Source organism: Cervus canadensis, chromosome 18 (genome assembly GCF_019320065.1).
Source record: "Cervus canadensis isolate Bull #8, Minnesota chromosome 18, ASM1932006v1, whole genome shotgun sequence".
NCBI classification, from domain to species: domain Eukaryota; kingdom Metazoa; phylum Chordata; class Mammalia; order Artiodactyla; family Cervidae; genus Cervus; species Cervus canadensis.
In genome coordinates, this window is record NC_057403.1 from 23,676,953 (window position 1) to 23,698,077 (window position 21,125).

General features: G+C 43.7%; 1 protein-coding gene, 1 non-coding gene and 1 pseudogene across 2 annotated transcripts; 1 reads left to right on the forward strand and 2 right to left on the reverse strand.

Annotated features, from left to right (window-relative positions):
• Positions 1 to 21,125, forward strand: part of LOC122421276 — an 84,432-nt pseudogene that overhangs the window by 32,116 nt on the left and 31,191 nt on the right.
• TRNAW-CCA lies at positions 379 to 451 on the reverse strand. The gene has a single exon. It is a non-coding gene; the product is annotated as a tRNA-Trp (tRNA).
• Positions 10,434 to 20,644, reverse strand: LEUTX (leucine twenty homeobox). The gene is made up of 3 exons (XM_043437141.1): positions 20,617 to 20,644; positions 11,809 to 11,960; positions 10,434 to 11,055 (listed from the first exon to the last, which is right to left on the reverse strand). Exons 1-3 carry the CDS (start codon positions 20,642 to 20,644, stop codon positions 10,576 to 10,578), a joined length of 660 nt encoding a protein of 219 aa, XP_043293076.1. The 3' UTR covers positions 10,434 to 10,575.

A 21,125-nucleotide genomic window follows, 5' to 3' on the forward strand; every position in this document is an offset into this window, starting at 1 on the left:
TAGGCCTTCCTCAAGACACAAGAAAAAAAAAAAATCTAACCTAACCTATTACCTAAAATAGTTAGAAAATACAAAGCCCAAATCAGCAGAAGGAAGGAAGGAAAACTCAGAGTAAATTAAACAGAGATAAAAATAATAGAAAGGTCAATGAAACCAAGGGATAGTTTTTCTGAAAAGATAAATAAAACTGATAAACCTTTAACCAGGCTTACCAAGAGAGAGAGGACCCAGCAGGTGCATGTGAAAGTGAAAGTGAAGTCGCTCAGTCGTGTCCGACTCTTTGCAATCCTGTGGACTGTAGCCTACCAGGCTCCTCCGTCCATGGGATTCTCCAGGCAAGAATTCTGGAGTGGGTTGCCATTTCCTTCTCCAGGGGATCTTCCTGACCCAGGGATCGAACCTGGGTCTCCTGCATTGGAGACAGACGCTTTAACCTCTGAGCCACCAGGGAAGCCCCATTGTGCATGTACACACACACAAATAAACAATAAATGAAAGGAGAAATAACAACTAATACCACAGAGATACAAACAGTCACAAGAGAATACTGTGAAGTTATATGCCAACAACTGGACAACACAGAAGAAATGGACAAGTTCCGAGACACTTACAATCCACCAAGACTGAAATAAAGAAGGCACAGATAATTTGAACAGATCACTAAAAGTGAAATAGAATCTATTTTTTAAAAAAACCCCAGCAAGCAAAAGTCCAAGACTAGACAGCTTCACTGGGGAATTCTACCAAACATATAGAGAAAAACTTACAACGATCCTTCTCAAGCTATTTCAAAAAGTTGAAGAGGAGGGAACACCCCCAAATTCATTCTACAAGCCACCATTATCTTGACACAGAAGCCAGACAAAAACACTACAACAAAAAAGGACATCACAGGGAAATATCTTTAATGAATATAGATGCAAAAATTTTCAGCAATGTATGAGCAAACCAAAGTCAACAATACATAAAAAGGAACTATACACCATGATGAACAGTCACTATACACCATGATTCCAAAGTCACAAGGATGATTTGACATACACAAATCAATGTAATACACAAGATTTTAAAGGAAAAAAAATCACATGATCATCTCAATAGACTAAAAAAAAAAAGTAACAAAAACATGTAACAAAATTCAATCTCCATTTATGAAAGTGGGCATAGAGGGAACATATCTCAACATAATGAAAGCTATTGAACATTTATTACAAACCTAAAGTCAACATGACACTCAATGATGAAAAGCTGAAAGTCTGTCCAGTAAATTCAGGAACAAGACAAGGATGCCCACTCTCATCACTTCTATTTAACATAGTACTGGAAGTCCTAGCCACAGCAAATCACACAAGAAAAAGACATAAAAGGTATTCAGTTTGGAAGGAGAGAGGTAAGACTGTCACTATCTGCATAAATCTCCACCCAAAAACTACTATAACTAATAGATGAACTCAGCAAGACTGTAGGATACATATACAGGATTAATGTTATACAAGATGAATAACATTAATGTTATTAATGTTACTAATGACTGTAGGACTAATATACAGGAATCCATTGCATTTCTTTACACTAATAAGTATCACAAGATAAAGTTTTTTAAAAGTCCCATTTAAAATTGCATCCAAAGATGCCTTAGTCATGTAGTAGTTAGGTGGGGGAGGTAAAAGAAGTATTCTATATTCCTAAGATTAGGTCCGTAAGTCTGTGATTCTAGACTATAAACTTCACAAATATTTCTCAGATTCCACCCCCTTAGGTTGCACAAGACGGCCAGAGTGGGCATTTCCCTTCACCCATGAGGCTTGAGCCAGCTGAAGTTAGATACTTTCTTCCTCCAGGTTAGTGATACTCATAATACCCTAGCAGCTTCAGCTTTGGTTAGCTCGGCTGCCTGAGGGTAGGTCTTGTTAAGAGAGTGCTCTAGCATACTTCAAAATAGTTCTGGGAATTCCTTGGTGACCTAGTGATTACTGCCATAGCCTGAGTTCAATCCTTGGTCGAAGAACTGAAATCCCAAAAGCCATGCAGTATAAAAAAAAAAAAAAAAAAAAGGTTTTTTTCCCTTCCCCAAGCTGGAAGCAAAGGGGATTGCCTTTTCCTCCACATTTAATGTGGGGAATCTGGTCAAACTCCTCCAGGTAAATTCCATAATATCATAGGTGCCCCGTTATAACTGTGTCCTCCTCAGAGTTAACTCCCAGACTGTCCACACTTATCCTCTAACAATTTGTCAGCTACAGTTTAGGTTTTCCTGCCCCAGCGCTGGTCCCCACGATGCTTTCCCCTGTCTCTGTTCCAGCAAGCAATGATGTCACCGATTGATATTTGTCTCTCTCTCCAGTCTTGGGGGCAGCAGTATGCCCTGTGTCCTCCCCTCTCTTACAGGCATTCAGGAAGAGTTGCTGGCTTTTCAACCTGTTCGTCTTTCTTATTTTTTGCTAGGATTGACTGGCAACTTCCAAGCTCCTCACATGCCAATTAGAAGCCGAAATTCTGAGGTCTGCCTTTTTCACATCTCATCACGTTCCCTCCCTCAGACCACATTCTGTCTCCTCCCCAGCACTATTTCCTTCCCCAGGCCACCTGATGGCTCCTGGATCAATTTAGCAATATTCTTTGTCTATTTCCTAATTCATTAAATTCATCAATTATGACCACATTTAGCAGAAAGCAGTCAAATGACAAGCTACAAATCGGTGCTTGCCATCTGCCTCTACAAGGATTATGTCCTCTGCTGCAGCTGCTACTGACCTTCAGCAGCCCCTGAAGGGAGTCCAGGGTGGAGGGAAGAAATGAGGCACTCTGATCTTGGGGAAAACTGGCAGGATACGCCTTCAAATAGTTAGATATTTTCAGGAACTGACTTTATGAACCCAATTCTTGTGTCTCCCCATATCCAGAAAAGCACTAAAATCCTTCATGGTGACGACTATTCCTCATGACTAGCAAGAGTTTCATGAGACTAGTAGAAACCTTCTAGAAAAAATATGTGCTTGATCAACTCGTACTTCCTCTTCATCAAAATCACATATATACTGACCTTCCCCCCTGCCTCTTTGGAGCAGTTTCTCAGAGCTTTCTGAGGTGCTGTCTCCCAGGCTATGATCCTCATTTTGACCCAAATAAAAACTTAACTTGCAACTCTCATGTTATGCATTTCAAGCCGACACGGGTAGTAAGATTTAATGAAAGAGGTGGCAGATCCATTTCAGGTGATCCTACCTGGAGAAGGCTAGCCACCACCCACTGCCTCTCCCGTAGGTGGGAGATACCCAGAACTGAAGATTGGGTGCTGTGTGTCCGGGTTCATGAGGTGGGACCAGGAACAAGGCAATAATTATGAAACTGACAGGAACCTGCAGGGCTCCCCCGCCCTGCCACCCAGAGACAGGTCCTGCCTCCATTTCCCTTGCCTCTTGTTCGCAGGAGAGCTTTAGCCTCCTAAGTCTTCCCTCAGTTCCAAAGAGCAAATTTAATCAGAGAATGAGAAAATTCAGAAACAAAAACCGACAACAAAATAAACAGTTTACCCATAAAAGGAAATGAAGGGCCTCTCCGTCCTCCTAAAGGGCCATGGGTGATATATCTGGAGCCATATGTGTGAGCTGTTTTGCAGATACTAAAACCCCACCAGGTGGAAGTAGTTAACCGCATGCTGACCATAAGCACGTAAACCTTGGACCAGTCGGAATGAGAAGGTTGACGAGGTTAACTCCTCAAATACCACCCTGTCAACAACCAATCAGAAGAATGTCCACGAGCTGATGCCTGCAGCCCTCTCCCTCACCCCCATCTTAACAAACGCTTCCCGCTGCCCATGCTCCTTGCATGGCCTCGTTTTGCAGAGCCTTGCAATAAACCCTGTATTTTCCTTCACCACAAACCAGTGGCAAAAGATTGGCTTCCCTGCGCACTGGGCAAGCAGACCCAAGTCTGGTTCAGTAACAAGTACACTGCATAAAGTTCTGTACACACAAGACTACGTATACTTTCTGATATGTCATACATGCAAATTTAAATGACCATATTTTTAAACGTAATCATTTGCAAGATTGTAGAGTACCTACCTTGTATTGTGGCTTGGCCTCTGGGTTCAGCTTCAAAGAAAACACTGGCCTTAGGAAACTCAGAGTCTGAAAAACAAAAGGACCATTTTTAAGTCACAGAAATACAGGGATAATGTGGTAACCATTATAAAAATGTACCACAGAGCCTAGCTGTGGCCTGTGGACCAGCAGCATCTGTGTTAACCTTGGAGCTTGTTCCTATAAAGGCAGAGTCTCAGCCAACGGAATCACCATACACATGAAATCAAAATCAGCAGTTTAAACATCCCCAGGGAACTGAAAGGTACATTCGAGTTTAAAAAGCGCTGTCAGAGAGAGCCACACAAGTATAAAATCTATCCGGACCCTGAAACAGCCCTGTCTCCCTCCCTGCTAGCTTTGTTGAGTAAAATCTCTCCCTCTCTCTTCCTCTTCCCTCTGAACCAGGAGCTGAGGTCTAAGTCCTCCCTCCTCCTCATCTCTATGCAGAATACCACGTTCCCCCTGTACCACAGGCTCTCCCCATACTCCAGAGTGAGTTGAATTCAGGTGGGTGATGAGTTGGTCCCTCTAACCACTCACCTCTAAGTGACCTCCTTCCCCAGCCTGCCTTGCACACACATTCAAGACATTGCCATCACCTTGAGTGGGTTCAGCTGTACTGTCTTCACTTTAAACATCCAAGTCTGAGTCAGTGCTGGCCCTTCCCGCCGATATGCTATCACTGCTCCATATATCCGGCTGTTTCTATTCTGTCTTTTATACTCTCCCTTATTACTATTTCTCCCCCTTTATTTTTTTCAGATTTTTTTTTATGTGGACCATTTTAAAGTCTGTGCTGAGTTTGTTACAGTGTTGCTTCTGTTTTATGTTTTGGTTTTTTGGCCGAAAAACATGTGGATCTTAGGTCCCTGACCAGGGATCAAACCTGGACCCCCTGCACTGGAAGGCAAAGTCTTAACCACTGGACCAGCAGGGAAGCCCTTTTTCATGTATCTCAGTCCCTCCTTCTACCCATACCCCATCCTCAACCTTCTGATAGAGACCGTCTCCCCACTCTGACCGTCCCCTGTCTTTTCCTCTCTTCATCTCTCTGTTATGCACGGACTTTTCAATGTACTTTTGCTCACTCTTGTCCTGGTCAAATTCAGCATGCCTCTCAAACTTTAGGTAGGAGGAGCCTAACTCAATTAACAGCTGATTTCTGAAGGGGAAAATGGGACATGTTGTATGGGGAAGAACCAAAATTGGAGCTCACCTCCTCTGGAATCTCCTTCAAAACTTCTTATAGCCCATAATTCCTGTTCTGCAATTTTCTGATTTGTCTGAACTTCTGTACTCTTTAGTAAGTTCCATGGTGGCTCAGACGGTAAAGCGTCTGCCTGCAATGCGGGAGACTGAGGTTTGATCGCTGGGTCAGGAAGATCCCCTGAAGAACGAATGGCAACCCACCCCAGTACTCTTGCTTGGAAAATCCCATGGATGGAGGAGTCTGGTAGGCTATAGTCTGCGGGGTCGCCAGGAGTCAGACATGACTGGGTGACTTTACTCGCTCTCTCTCACTCTGTACTCTTTTCCAAGCACCTGGGCACTTAAATTGTGATATTGTTATTTATAATAAGAAATACAAAAAAAAAAAAAAGAAGAAATACATATGAAGTCTTGGTTCCTGTTCCTGGCACAGAGCTCTTGGCATAAAACCCTTGGCATTTCCTGAGATGAGCCATAAAAGTGCCTTTTATGTTCGTGAGGTGACTTCTGGAGAGTAGATCACTTTGGGAAGTATAAAGAAGTTAACAAAATTAATTCTTCCAACCCATGAATATGGGTTACCTTTCCATTTGACTGGGTCTTCTTTGATTTTCGTCTATTTCCTGATTTTTATAAATTTCCGTGTACAAGTCTTTCACCTGATTGGTTAAGTGCATTCTTAGGAATTTTACTTCTGTTGCTGCTGGGAAGAGGAGTGCTATCTAAAATTCTTTCCAGATAATCTGTGGTTTGTTTACAGAGATGTGCCTAATATCTGCAGATTCCATATCCTGCAGCTTTACTGGATTTATCAGTTCTGAACTTCTGACTCTTTGGGGTTTCCTACACACACAAACATAATGAAAACTCCTCCTGCTTCTCCTCTAACTTCAGTACTTCACTTCTGGCTCCAGGTTGTGTGTGGGTTTTCCCAATGCCAAGCAATTCTCACACACCAGCTAGGAGTTCTACAATTTTAACGTGGTTCTGACATGATGGACCTGGACCCAGCATCAGATCCCACAGATTAAGAGTTCATTCCTGTACTTCCTGGAGGTCTGGTGGCTGACAGTCCACCTTGCAATGCAGGGGACATGGGTTTGATCCCTGGTCCGGGAAGACCCCACAGGTCGTGGAGCAACTAAGCCCATGCGCCACGACTACTGAGCCTGTGTTCCTCAACTAAGGAAGCCCGGGGGTCTAGAACCTGTGCTGCACAACCAGAGAAGCCAATGCCATGAGAAGCCCAAGCACTGCAATGAAGAGCAGCTCCCACTCGCCCCAACTAGAGAAAAGCCTATGCAAAGCAACAAGACCCAGCACAGCTAAAAAAACAAAAGAAGAATCCGATTTGCAATGCAGGGGATGCGGTTTCAATCCCTGATCAAGGAACTAAGATCCCACATGCCTCGGGGCAATTAAGCAAAGATCTCATGTTGCTGCAACTAAGACCCAGTGCAGCCAAGTAAGTAAATATCAAAAAGAATAATAAATTATAGTACAGTTTTTCGCTTAGCAACCATCCCTGTTCCCAGCATCTGTAGTCACATCTCACACTCCAGCTATGATCAAGGTTTTCCTCCCAGGGAAAGGCCACATATTCACCTGCAGTCTCGGTCTCTTTGCTGGCAGATGGAGAGCTCTTGTTAGCTTTGCTTGTCTCACAGGGAACAAGATGAACAGATCTAGTTTCAGTCCATCTCTGCAGCGTGGCAGTGCTTCCAGACCCACTCATTTCATAGACTGAGGTGAAGCAAGCACACGGATATCAGCATGTTGAATCCAAACATCTTGCAAACCTGTAAGAGTGGGGGAGCATGGATAGGTCTTATTTTAATACACCCTTCAAATTCCCATAGTGATTTCTGTGGGGCCACGCCTCATCTCAGTATCCTTTCAGAGGCCAGGTAACCATTGCCCCTCTGCCTGACCACACAGCCAAGCCACTGGGCACCGCCAATGAGCCAGTAAAACCAAAATGCAGGGATGTCCCTAGTGGTCCAGTGGCTAAGACTCCACACTCCTAATGCAGGGGGTCCAGGTTCCATCTTGGCCAGGGAACTAGATCTCACATGCCGCAACAAAGATGGAAGATCCCACATGTCACAACTAAGACCCAGCACAGTCAAATACATAATTAAAAAAAAAAATGAAATGCAGGAACCTTTACCACTGTTTAATACTTTTATCCTGCTAGGAAGATGCACGCAGTGCAGCCCACTGAGGTTGTTTTTAATTTCTTTTGATCAGAGTGGTGGTCTTTCCAAGTGAGATGCTGTCCATTTACCTTGGAATTGTGGTCCCCAGATCTAGCAGCTCTTCGTTGGCCAGTTTGAGCTACACATACAACACTATCCATGTCACGATAGAATCCAGTGGGTCCTCGCATGGTTCCAAAGTGAGTCCCGGGGTTAAAGAGGCTGCCTGATCATACCTCCTCCTTGCATCCCCCAGGCAGCATGTTCTGGTATAAACCATTTTCATTTTGTTACATATTCTTCTAAGTACAGCCATTCCCCTTAGAGCATTTCTTCATCATCCAAGGTATCATGGCTATTTCAGGTCCCAAGATTATTTCAAATCCTTTAGTCAAAGGGACAGTTTCCAGTGTATCCATTAGCCAGCTAATATGAATAGCAAGCTTGAGACTCCCCTGGTGGTCCAGTGGTGAAGATTCCCCCTTGCAATGCACGGGACATGGGTGCAATACCTGGTTGAGGAACTGAGATCCCATAAGCTGCGGGGCAACTAAGCCAGAGTGCTGAAACTAGAGTCTGTGCGCCACAAGGAATATCCCATGTGCAACGACGTAACCCAATGTGGCCAAATAAATATTTTTTTTAAAGGAATAGCAAGCTTGCCTCTCAAGCGGAAATTCTCTATTCCAATGAATCACCCCTGGGACATGCAATGTTACTCATTCTTATTCAGCATTTTCAACTAATAATGTAGAAGGGTGAATGTATGTGCCTTCTGTTTTATGGTACTTGGTAGGGGTACCATTTCCAAGTCAGATACATAATGTCCACCCTGTAACACAATCAGGTAAAGGAGATGCAATCACTTTACATAAAGGCTGTTGAAACGTAACTGTTCGCCTCCAAACTTTCACACTATTTCAACCAAACCTTACATTCTTAACTGTAGTCTCCAACAGGATTCGATTGCAAGTTTTACTTTTTTAACACTAGGTAGGTGGTGTGTTTCATGACCTGAGGTAATATCCTTTCCCATAAAGCATTCAGGTGAAGGAGACACAACTTCTTTACCTACTGCCTGTTTAAATGTTCCACCTCTGTAATCCCATCAGCCCTTCATGTTCTCAATCTCACTACAGTTCATGTCAGGACTTCACTGGGTTCTGGTATCCCAGTGGGTGGGTCTCCCACATCAAGGAGATCTGGAAACTTCTCTTTCCACCACTGATCCTTTTTACTCACTGTTGTGTAAAAAGGCTTTGGGTCCCCAGTGAAGAGACCCTGACTCTGTCAATCTTCATTTGTATCAGTCTGCCTAACCTATGCTCAAAGTGATGGCAGGTCAGATTTCTATTATCATCTTTGACTTTTAAATTTTTTCTAAACTAGAGAAAACAGAGCTGACAGGACAGTCGGGGAGTCCTTTTGGCCCACCCAACCTTTGTAGTACTGGATTACAACCTTAGTGGTTTTTTTTTTTACAACCTTAGTTTTAATTGAGTTCCATTTCATTCATTCCATTTCTTAGTACCAACATAGTGATTCATAAACTGGTCCCCAGAAGAGAGTGAAGAAAGAGGCAGATCACAACAGACTGGTCGGTGGCAGCTTAACTGGATAAAGAAACTTAATTACAAAGCTCATCCTGGGTGGACGCAAGCCAAGTAGGTCTCCACATCCACCCACCAAATCTTAAAATGTTTATATGGAGGCCTTTACTGGGTTCAGTCATGTATTCAGTCCAGGTGGTCTCAGCAACAAAGTTACTCTCTCAAGACTACATCCTTGTGACAGCTCCCGCTATGGGAAATGCAGGCAGAATGGACGTGCAAAGGACAGAAGATGGGGTGAGGAGTCCCTCACTGGCTAGGTCCATCTCACAGGTCAACAGGCAGTCACATCCTCTGGTCAGCGATGTGGGTTTTCACATTTCAGAGCGCAGGGAGCTCGTAGGTGACTGCCAGTGTCTGATGAAGCTGTAGCATCAGCTCCTGCTCTTGAGGGCTCAGGCGTGGATGCCTCACAGTTCCGTCAGCTGGGATTCGCATGCAGGAAGACTTGGGGTGTCCTCAGTGGCAAAAGCTTCTGGTGTCACCGACAGCCCCAGGGCTCCTTGGTGAAAGTGGATAAGGCCTGCCTGCTCTTTGCTCTAGCGTGAGGTCACAGCCAAAGGGATCAGTCTTGGCTGCAAGCTATGTGGTGACACAGGTAAAAGGCTTCCATTTCCTATGGGCATGTGTGTTCCTGTTTGTGTCTTTTCTCCCTGTCCTCGCCAATACTTCTTGTGGTCTTTCAGATGACAGCCATCCTGACTGGGTGTGAGGTGACACCTCACTGCAGTTTTGATTTGCATTTCCCAGATGGTAAGCCATGTTGAGCATCTTTCATGTGCCTGTTACCCTGCTGAGTAGTAACTGAACTCCAGAGCTCTCCCAGAGCTATTTTCATCAGTGGATAATTATGAAATCATTGTTGTTTTTTTTTGTCAGGTACAAGTGCTGGGACCTCCTCATACAATCTATTGCTAATATCACACTCTTAAATGTTTTTCTTTTGGGGGGGGGGTTGTTATTTGAGTGTTTATTTTTTCAGCTGTGCCATGCGGCATGTGGGATCTTAGTTCCCCCAACCAGGGACTGAACCCATGTCCCCTGCACTGGAAGCGTGGAGTCCTAACTCTTGGATCACTAGGGAGGTCCCTAATTCTTTTTGTTTTAAAGACAAAGATCGCCCATGAAAAACAGGTATTTTTATATGATATTAATGGAGATAGCTCAACTGGGACAAACTAGGAGAACTAGCTAGTTTCTGCTATTTCTCTAAAGACACCTGATGACTGCCCTTTATACTGAAATTTGGTTGAGGATGCCCTTAGAGGACAGAAGGGAGCCGCAACTACTGAACCCTGCACACCTAGAGCCTGTGCTCACAGCAAGAGAAGCCACCACAGTGAGAAGCCCGAGCACCACAACCAGAGAGCAGCTCCATCCCCCGCAAGGAGAGAAGAGCCCATGCAGCAACAGAGACCCTGCAGAGCCAAACATACACAGATAAAACCATCTTTAAAAGGTATCGGATCACGGAACTTCCTCAGGACTGTAGCTGTGCTCGCCATCACCGTGGTGCTCAGCGCCGACCACAGGACCCCAGCTGGAGCACTCTGGGAGGAGGTACTGATCCAGACTGCTGGGGTCATCATCCCCAGGTAAGTCGTATAACTGTATAAGCTCATCCAGGTCATAAGGAATGGAGGCCCAAGGAGGATCAGCGTCTCTGAGATCTATCTGTGGGAGGTGATCAGTCTGGAGATTGCAGGATGAAGGGCATGGAGGGGCAGCAGCCCCTTCACACTGCTCAGCGTAAGAAAGCGCAGGGAGCTCGTGATGAGAATCATCTGAAAGGCTGAGACTCGTGGGATGAGTGCTTCCTGAAGTGCCCGGTAAGGGCATCTCTTCCTCCTTCACGGAAACAACCTGATGTGGGTCTCCTGGTGACACATTTTGCCGAAGCTGATTCTCCTCCCTCCTCCTTTTGACACGTTGGTTTTTAAACCACGTCTGGAGAGGGAAGAGATGAGCAGGTTAATAAGAGGGGGAAGCATCCAAAGGAGAATCCTCATATACTCCAGAAATTTGGTTGTTTCTGGTATATGAAAGTTACTCTCACACGTCTTCACGTTTAATTTGAGTGAGGAAAATTCTATCCTCTCCTGGTCCTGGAATCCAGGAGGCAAAGGGGGCATAGGATTGTGCTGCCAACTGGCACGACAGGACAGACTGCTTTCAGCTAAAAACAGGAGGTGTATTTAGAAAGTGGGTTTTGTCTTGGTGGATACTCTGCGTTCTCAGAGAGGATTCTGAAGCCTGAGAATACGGGGAGGTGGGGGGTGAGGAGTAGCTTGGGGTGCCTTCAGGATTCGTCCAGCGGTTCTCATGCCCTGAGTACTCTAAGGGAACTTAGCCACAAGGTACATAGATAACTGAATGTTGTGATTAAGGAGAATCTAGAAATAAACAGGAACAGACACAAATCCATCACCAAAGGATCTCATCTAGCATTGTGGGTCTGGAGTCAGAAAGGCCTGGGTTCAAATTCTAGCTCTACTGTTTATAATTCTTGGAACATGATTCCTCTCTGTGACTCTTGGTCTTAAAAAAAAAAAATGTGGAACAAATAAATAAAATGCTTAACATCTGTCCTGGCACACAGCAATTTTTCAAGCAATGAGAATTACATGATGACTAAATGTGTGTGAAATTCTGGGTTAGGTGTGCTATCTAGCTGCATAGAGACAGACCTCAGGGACATACCTTTATAACTGACTCGTCAAGATGAATAGTTGAAGCAAGTGTTCTTATGAGGAACAAATGTGGGTACCTGGTCCTTTCAAATACATCTCTTAGTGCTCCTAGCTGTTCTCCATTAAAGCGTGTGCGGAATCGGTGAGTTGAATTTTGCTTTTCTGTTAAAAGAGAACAGATGAAAATCTTCCCTAAAAAATACTTCCAAGGGAGTTGCCCATCGGTCCAGTGGTTAAGAATCTGCCTTGCAATGCAGGGGACATGGGTTTGAGCCCTGGTTGGGGAGCCAAGACCCCACGCACTGCAAAGCAACTGAGTCTGTGAGTCTGTGTAACCACTAGGCCCACATGCTCTGGAGCGGGTACCCACAATGAGAGAGCCCATGCACCACAACCAGAGAGTCTTTGCATGGCAATAAAAGATCCTGCAGGCTGCAAGTAAGACCCAATGCAGCCAAATAAATATTTAAAATATATATATATATATATTCAATAAGAAAAGTAGTGGATAAGTCACATACAAAGCAAGCAGAAAGAGTAAAAGACACAGTAGTAAAATCAATTCAAGATTAACAACCTGTCAAGAGATACATGAAATAAAAAGATGTAAAATGCGTCATACAAATATAAAGTGTGGAGGGGGTTAAAAATACATAGGCTATTATATATGTGAACTTTATGGTAACAACAAAGAAAACACATATTAAATACCTAAAGAAAATGAGAAAAGATAAACAGAACACTAAAGAAAACAATCAAACCACAAGGTAAGAGAGAAAGAGAAGGAAGAACTACAAAAAAAGCCAGAAAACAATTTTTGCAATGGCAATTACACATCTATCAATAATTACTTTAAATGTAAATGGAATAAACTCCCCAATCAAAAAACCTAGGTGGCTAAATGGACTTTTTAAAGCTTCTATTAATGTTTGCCTTTTATATGCTGTCTATAAGAGATACACTTCAAAACTGAAGACAGAGAATGAAAGTGAAAGGATCAAAAAAGATATACCAAGCCAAGGGGTCAATCCTAAAGAAAATCAACTCTGAATATTCGCTGGAAGGACTGATGCTGAAGCTCCAGTACTTTGGCCACCTGATGAGAACAGCTAACTCACTGGAAGAGACCCCAATGGAGAAACAGACTGAAGGCAGGAGGAGAAGGGGATGACAGAGGACAAGATGGTTGGATGGCATCACCGGCTCAATGGACACGAGTTTGAGCAAACTCCAGGAGGTGGTGAAGGACAGGGAAACCTGGTGAGCTGCAGTCCATGGGGTTGCAGAGAGTCTGACATGACTAAATGAGTGAACAACAACGCCAATGGGAAGGAAAAGAATGCTGGGGTAGCAATACTTGTATCAGAAGAAGTATACTTTAAAACAAAAGACTGTCACAAAAGACAAAAAAAAGGTCATTACAGAAGGATAAAGGGGTCAATCCAACAAGAAGATACATTTGTAGACATTTCTGCCCCCAGCATCAGTTCAGTTCAGTTCAGTCACTCAATTGTGTCCGCTGAGCAGACACATGACTCTTTGCGACCCCATGAATCGCAGCACGCCAGGCCTCCCTGTCCATCACCAACTCCTGGAGTCTACTCAAACCCATGTCCATGGAGTTGGTGATGCCATCCAGCCATCTCATCCTCTGTCGTCCCCTTCTCCTCCTGCCCCCAGTCCCTCCCAGCATCAGAGTCTTTTCCAATGAGTCAACTCTTTGCATGAGGTGGCCAAAGTATTGGAGCTTCAGCTTCAGCATCAGGCCTTCCAATGAACACCCAGGACTGATCTCCTTTAGGATGGACTGGTTGGATCTCCTTGCAGTCCAAGGGACTCTCAAGAGTCTTCTCCAACACCACAGTTCAAAAGCATCAGTTCTTCGGCACTCAGCTTTCTTCACAGTCCAACTCTCACATCCATACATGACCACTGGAAAAACCATAGCCTTGACCAGACGGACCTTTGTTGGCAAAGTAATGTCTCTGCTTCTTAATATGCTGTCTAGGTTGGTCATAACTTTCCTTCCAAGGAGTGAGCGTCTTTTAATTTCATGGCTGCAGTCACCATCTGCAGTGATTTTGGAACCCAAAAATATAAAGTCTGACACTGTTTCCACTGTCTCCCCATCTATTTCCCATGAAGTGATGGGACCAGATGCCATGATCTTAGTTTTCTGAATGTTAAGCTTTAAGCAACTTTTTCACTCTCCTCTAGACATAAATAAAGTAAGTATTAAAGAAATAAAGGGAGAAATATACAGCAACACAGTAATATTGGGGGACTTTAATATTACATTCTTAAGGAAATGACTTTCAATATAAAATTCTCTATGCAGTCAAATTTATCCTTCCACGTGAGAACAGAATAAAGATACATTCAGATACTCATAAGTTCAACCAACTTATGTTGTGTGCTACATGAGGATACAGTTCAACTCAGAAAAATAAAGAACAAGAGGGAGGGGCCTTCCCTCGTGGTCCAGAGGGTAAGAATCTGAGCTTCCCATGCATGGAGGTATGGGTTCAATCCCTGGTCAAACACTAAGGTCTCCCATGCCACCCAGTGCAGGCTTTGGGGGGTGGTGGTAACAAACAAGGAGGAATTTGTGTGGATGAAAGGAGAATCCACACAAGAGGATGACAAGGGGAACTTCCAGGTTGAGTCCTATACAACAGGCCTGGAAAGCAAGCAGAGCTGATTCCTGGAGGAGGAAATGGCAACCCACTCCAGTATTCTTGTCTGGGAAATTCTGTGGACAGAGGAGCCTGGTGGGCTACAGTCCATGGAATCCCAGAGTCAAGACATGATTGAGTACACATACATGTACATCTGCAACCAATATAAGAAATAAATTATTGGTGTCCAGAATACAACAAAAATGTTCCACTAAGCCTCAAAGGGGGAGAAAAACACTAGAAAAACGCCAAAGGAAAGAAGTAGGAAATTAGCAAAAGAGAAAAGCAAAACAGACTTTAAAATAGAGTGAAGAGTCTCAATTTCATTGGTTGATAAAGAAATGGAACTGGATCAAATTTCATGTATCCACTATTAAAAACAAAAGAACCCAAATGGAGTCACTTATGCTCCACACTGCCAACAGACTTAATTTACAGTTTCAGCTCTCCCAGAAATAGAATCTTAAGCCCATCAATCAGTAATTGCTCAATCAGTACTAGTTAGGTAACTGATAGACCCCCTGCTATCCCATAAAGGGAAATAACCCTGCAATAATCTGATTTCCCACCTTGTGTAGCCTAGTTCCTATTCCCTTCTGCCTGTACAATACAAATCATTCACTTTACACAGCTCCTCTGAGCTCCTTCTGATATGCTAGGCTGGATCCTGCCTGATTCATGAATCACTGAATAAAGCCAATAAAATCTTTAAAATTTACTCAGTTCAATTTTGTTTTCTGAACATCACCAAATGGTTGACATTTAAAAGTATGACAGTACCACTTGTTAAAAAGGAAGTGGAGGAAAAAAAAAAAAAAAGGAAGTGGAGAAACAAAAACTTAAATTACTAGTGATGTAATTTTCTACTACACGTTATTCACTAAAGGAATGTTGCCTATAAGCTTAAATTATACATAACAGCTCATCTCTGGGAACCCTCCCAGGTAATGATCATTAAGCTAAAATATCTTTGTTTACCATATAGGAAATATCTTGACCAGGCTCACCTGAGAACGACTGCAGGAAAGTCATTAACACATTCCCTCCGGAGGTTGATGGGAACCAGGAAATGTTTGACATTACTTCCTCCCCTTTTAGAACATAAGAAGCCTGAATTGTAACTCAGACATGGAGGTTCTTTGGAACTCCAGTCCACTATCCTCTTGGTCTGCTGGCTTTCTGAATAAGGTCGATATTCCTTGTCCCAACAACTTGTCTGTGGACTTCCCTAGGGATAGGAATCTGCTTGCCAATGCGGGAGATATGGATTCGATCCCTGGTCTGGGAAGATTCCACATCCCTCAAAGCCCCTAGAGCCTGTGCTCTTCAACAAGAGAAGCAACGAGAAGCCCCAACACCACAACGAAGCGCAGCCTCCACTCGCCACAACTAGAGAAAGCCCTGGAGCAGCAACAAAGACCCAGCACAGCCAAAAACAACAGAAAGAAAATCGTCTGTCGATTTATTGACCTGTCATGCAGTAAGCACTGTTTTTCAAAAGCTCCCTGTTTTTATAACCCAATGGTTCCCAAAACTGATGAGCCAGTATTGGCAAAGCTCAGAGACTACCACAAAGTCTCACCTCAGTTTATCACAACCCAACTACTCAGCCTCTAGCAACTTCAGCTTGCATTGCCTTTACCCAGCTTACCTGCCATGAGAAATCCTTGAGAAGCCAGTGATTCAACCAGATGTTGCCTGACTCTGAATTGTAGTCTTATATATCTGCTGGGTTTAGAGGCCTAATATTTAAGCAAAATTTTAACAAAATCATGCCCCCACCCTACTCCTCCCTAATGCCACACCCTCCCATCATCCACTCAACAGGATTAATGAGAATCTAGTCTGTGCCTGGGGTTGTCCAGGGTCCTGGGGATAAGGTGTGAATCCAGATTTCATTTCTGACCTCAAATAGTGGAGGAAAATCAATCAAAGTCAAGGAGGACATGGATAAAATGTTCAACACTGTCACTCACAGAATAAAAATAAATAAACAGGATGCTGGGAGAAAGAACAAGTTGGTGAGACACCTGAAATCAAAAGGTAAAGAAGGGGTTTTGTGGGTGGGCCGCTCTCGGTGTGAACTGGGGGTCAAGAATGAATGTCTAAGGGACAGCTTGTGGAGGAGATGGACTGTCAAAGCCCCCCAACATCAGGTCTTCCCAGCCTTCCCACACGAGATAGCAGCCGACTTGGGGGAAGAATTTGGCAGAGCTTGAATCACAGAGGTCCTTGTAACTTAGGTTAAGGAGTTTTCGAATTTGGGACAGCTGAAAGTCCACGGACAATTCTAAGCAAGCGAACTTAACAAACTTGAATTTTTTAATTTAAGATTTTTTTGTTTTTGGTCATTTCAGGATCTTTGTTGCATCTTGTGGGATCTTTTGTTGAGACACACGGGCTTAGTTGCCGCGCAGTATGTGAGATCTTAGTTCCCTGATCAGGATCGAACCTCAGTCCCCTGCATTGCAAGGTGGATTCTTAACCACTGGACCACCAGTGAAAGTGAAAGTCGCTCAGTCGTGTCCAACTCTTTGCAACCTCAAGGACTATACAGTCCATGAATTCTCCAGGCCAGAATACTGTAGTGGGTAACCATTCCCTTCTCCAGGGGATCTTCCCAACCCAGGGATCGAACTCTGGTCTCCCATATTGCAGGCAGATTCTTTACCAGCTGAGCCACCGGGCAAGCCAGGGATTCCACTGGACCACCAGGGAAATCCTCAAACTAAATTAAAAAAAAATCATGCTGCTCTCTTGCCTCTTAGCTTCCCTTTCCCTGACCCTTTGTTCATTTTTTCCCCTCTCACCTTCATTTATTCTTCCTCACAATGTTTTTCTCTGCAAGAGGTCTTATGTATTTTGGTGAACATATGTAAACATTCCTGTATTTTCTGAGGAATTTTTCCCAGGACCCAGATTGGGAGATTACGCTTTCTCAAAAACCATATGTAGCTTGTTGAGTTTGTTATGCACTGCACTGAACTGGTCATTGGAGCCTCCTACACTCTAGCTATCCACTTAGGGCTTGTAGTGGTTTTTTGTTTGTGTGAATAAACTTTCTATAATGGAATAATTTTAGATTTATAGAAAAGTTACAAAGATAATTAGAGAGTTTCCACAAACAATTCATCCAGCTCCCTCTAATGTTAATGCCTTACATACCCAGGTACATTTGCCAAAACCAAGAAATTTACATTGGTATATTAACTAAGTTTCAGACTTTCTTCTTCTTTTTTCCTGCACTGGGTCTTCGCTGCAGCATGCAGGCTCTCTAGTTGTGGTGTGCAGGCTTAGCTGCCCTGAAGAATGTGGGATCTTAATTCTCCTGTCAGGGACTGAACCCATGTCCCCTGCACTGGCAGCAAATTATAAACCTCTGGACCACCAGGGTAGTTCCCAGACTATTTTTTATCTCACCAGCTCTCCCCTAATGTCTTTTTTAGACTTTTTTTAAGAACAGTTCCAGGTTCCAGGCAAAACTGGAGTAAGAGTAAGAGAGTAAGATAAAGAGACATCCCATATACCGTCTGTTGCCACACATACATAGCACCCCCACCATTATCCACCCACCCCGTCAGAGTGGTACATTTTTTATAACAGATGAACTTACACCAACACATCACAATCATCCCAAATCCACAGTTTACCTGAGGGTTCACTCTTGGGGTTATACATCCTGTGGGTCTAGAGACATGTGTACTAACCCATTCACCCTTAAACTATTATGCAGGGGGTTTTCACTGACCTAAAAATCATCTGTGCCCCACCTACTCATCTTCACCCTGGGAACCTCTGATCATTTCCCCATCCTTTACTGAATGTCCTATGTCAGAATCATACAGTATGTAGCCTTTTCAGATTGGGTTCTTTCACTTAGTAATACGCCTTTAAGATTCTTCCATGTCTTCATAGCTCACACTTTTTAGTGCTGAATAATATCCCATTGTCTGAATGTGCTAGAGTTTGTTTACCCATTTACCTACCCAGAAACACCTTGATTTCTTTCAATTTCTGGCAATTATGAATAATGCTGCTATAAATATTTCCGTGCAAGTTTTTCAATGGACATAAGTTTTCAACCCCTTTGGGTAAACATATATAGGAGCACAACTGGTGGTAAACACAGTAAGAATATGTTTAGTTTTGTAAGAAACCATCAAACTGTCTCCCAAAGTAGCTGTACCACCTGGCTCTCCCACCGGCACAGAACAAGACTCCCGGTCCCTCCATACCCTCCTCAGCGTTTGCTACTGTTTGTGTTCAGCTTCACACATACTAAAGGGTTTGTGGTGTTAACTTCTTGTTCTAATTTACAGTTCTCTAATGATATCTGATGTTAAACATCATATATTCTTATTTGCCATCTGTGTATCTTCTTTGTTATGGGATCTGTTCAGATCTCTGCTGTTGTTCAGTCACTAAGTTGTGTCCGACTCTTTTCAGACCCCATGGACTGTAGCCTGCCAGGCTTCTCTGTTCATGGGATTCTCCCGGCAAGAAGACTGGAGTGGGTTGCCATCTCCTTCTCCAGGGGATCTTCCTGACCCAGGGATCGAACCCTGCATAGGCAGGCAGGTTCTTTACCACTGAGCCACCAGAGAAGCTTCTTCAGATCTCTGGCCCATTTTTAAATTGATTTGTTCTTCTTATTATTGTGTATTTGAGAATTCTTTGTTTTGACAAGAGTCTTATCAGATATGTGTTCTGCAATTATTTTCTCCCAATATGTGTGTCTGGCCTTCTCATTCTCTTGAGTTTGCAAGGTTTTGACCTTTTTTTGACCAGAAGAGAGATCTTTGTCAGCTAGTAGTTCTCAAACTTTAGGATACATGAGAATCACCTTGTAGGCTCATAAAAACATATAAAGCTGGGTCCCACCCCCAGAGTTCAATATATCACTATATATGTAGGTACCAATTGGGACCTATAAATATACATTTTAATAAATTCCCAGATGAGCTGATTTGTTGATCTGGAAACCACACTCAGAGGACCACTGTTCTAGCAATCCCAGGGTAGTCTTTTCATACGTATTGAAACCTGCTGATGACTTTTTAGATGAACTATAAAGCCTCAGGTCAACTCTGTATCTGTTATAAATATTTTCAGCATCCAAATTTGATGGCAGTTTTTTCTTTTAAAGAACCACTTTAATTTAGGTCACTGTAGAGCACAGAAATATTAGCAATATTCAATTACCTTCTACCATGGATATAATTTAATTCTAACATTTTCTGAAATTGTGTATTTTCCACAATTTGGAGAGAATTTAGTTTAGAAGGGGTTATTTGCAAACCTGTAAAAATCACAGATGAGTCACTGTGGGAGAGGATAGCTAGATATTCATCAATCACATTTCCTCTTTCCCAGGCATGTGGAAAAATACATATGGATATTGATCTGTAATGTTCCTTTCTTGTGATATCTTTGTCTGCCTTTGGTGTCAGAGTAATGCTGGCTTCATACAATGTATTTCATAATTCAGCAGTGAAGCCATCTCACTAGGGGAGTTCTAGTAGGGAGGTTACTGAGTCAACCTCTTTACTTTTATAGTTCTGTTTATATTATTATATATTTTTTCTTCAGTCAGTTGTGGTATATTAAAAAAAAAAAATACTTGGCTGAGTGGCCAAGATGGCAGAGTAGGAAGACCCTGAGCTCACCTCCTCTCACGAGCACATAATAACTACAACTATTTACAAAGCAACTGTCTATGAGAATGACCCAAGAACTAGCTGAAAAGATCTTCTACAACTAAAGATACAAAGATATAAAAAAGAAACCATAACAAGATAAGCAGAGATGCAGTCAAGACCTGCTTTAGGTAGGCAACCCACAAACAAGAGGATGATTACAAATGCAGAGATTCAACGGAGGAGTGAGGATTCTGAGCTCCCCAACCTACAGGTTCTCCATCAGGAAGACAAACACCCGGACTGTTTGGCTTGGAAGGCCAGTGGGACTTACTCTGGGAGAGTTGGTGGGTACAGGAAACAGACTCAATTGAAAGGGTGCACACAAAATCTCTGATGCTCTGAGAGCCAGGGCAGGAGCAGTAATTTGAAAGGAAGCTGTGTCAGAGACACCTGCAGATCCGGGAGAGCCTCCTGGAGAGGCAGCAGGAAACTGGGACTCACCTGCCAGCAGCCACTCTGAGGTGCTCATTCTACTACAAGAACACTGCTGCTAGTGCACGTCCTTCTGGAACCCTCCCTCTAGCCTGTTAGCACAGGACTTGGACCCACCCATCAGTCAGTTGGCACCAGTCCTGGGATACCCAGTATCAATCAGGTGACTCCCCGGGGACCGGCCCCACCAACCAGAGGGTCCAGGACCCACCAGTGGGCTGCTATTAGCTCTGGGACCCCTGGGGCCCCACAGCTAGTCCACCAGTGGGTGACACCAACTCCAGGACTCCCAGGACCCTGCAACAAAGGCCTTAGGACACAGCTGCACCCACCAGTGGGCTGACACCAGTTCTGGGCACCCCAAGCCCTGCTGCCAGAAACCCCTGGACTTGGCTCCACCCACCAGTGGTTCAGCAACGGTCCTAAGACACTGCCTCATTCCTCAGTGTGTGGGGATCAGCCCCAGGACCACCTCAACCCCGATGCCAGACAGGCTGGGACCTGGGTCACCCACCAGC

Coding starts and splice junctions, on each gene's coding strand:
- LEUTX (XM_043437141.1), bottom strand. CDS start 20,644: ATGAGCACCTCAGAGTGGCTGCTGGCAG. Junction 11,961..20,616: donor CTCAGAGTGGCTGCTGGCAG/GTGAGTCCCAGT, acceptor CTCTTTTAACAG/AAAAGCAAAATTCAACTCAC. Junction 11,056..11,808: donor TTGACGAGTCAGTTATAAAG/GTATGTCCCTGA, acceptor TTCCCTCTCCAG/ACGTGGTTTAAAAACCAACG.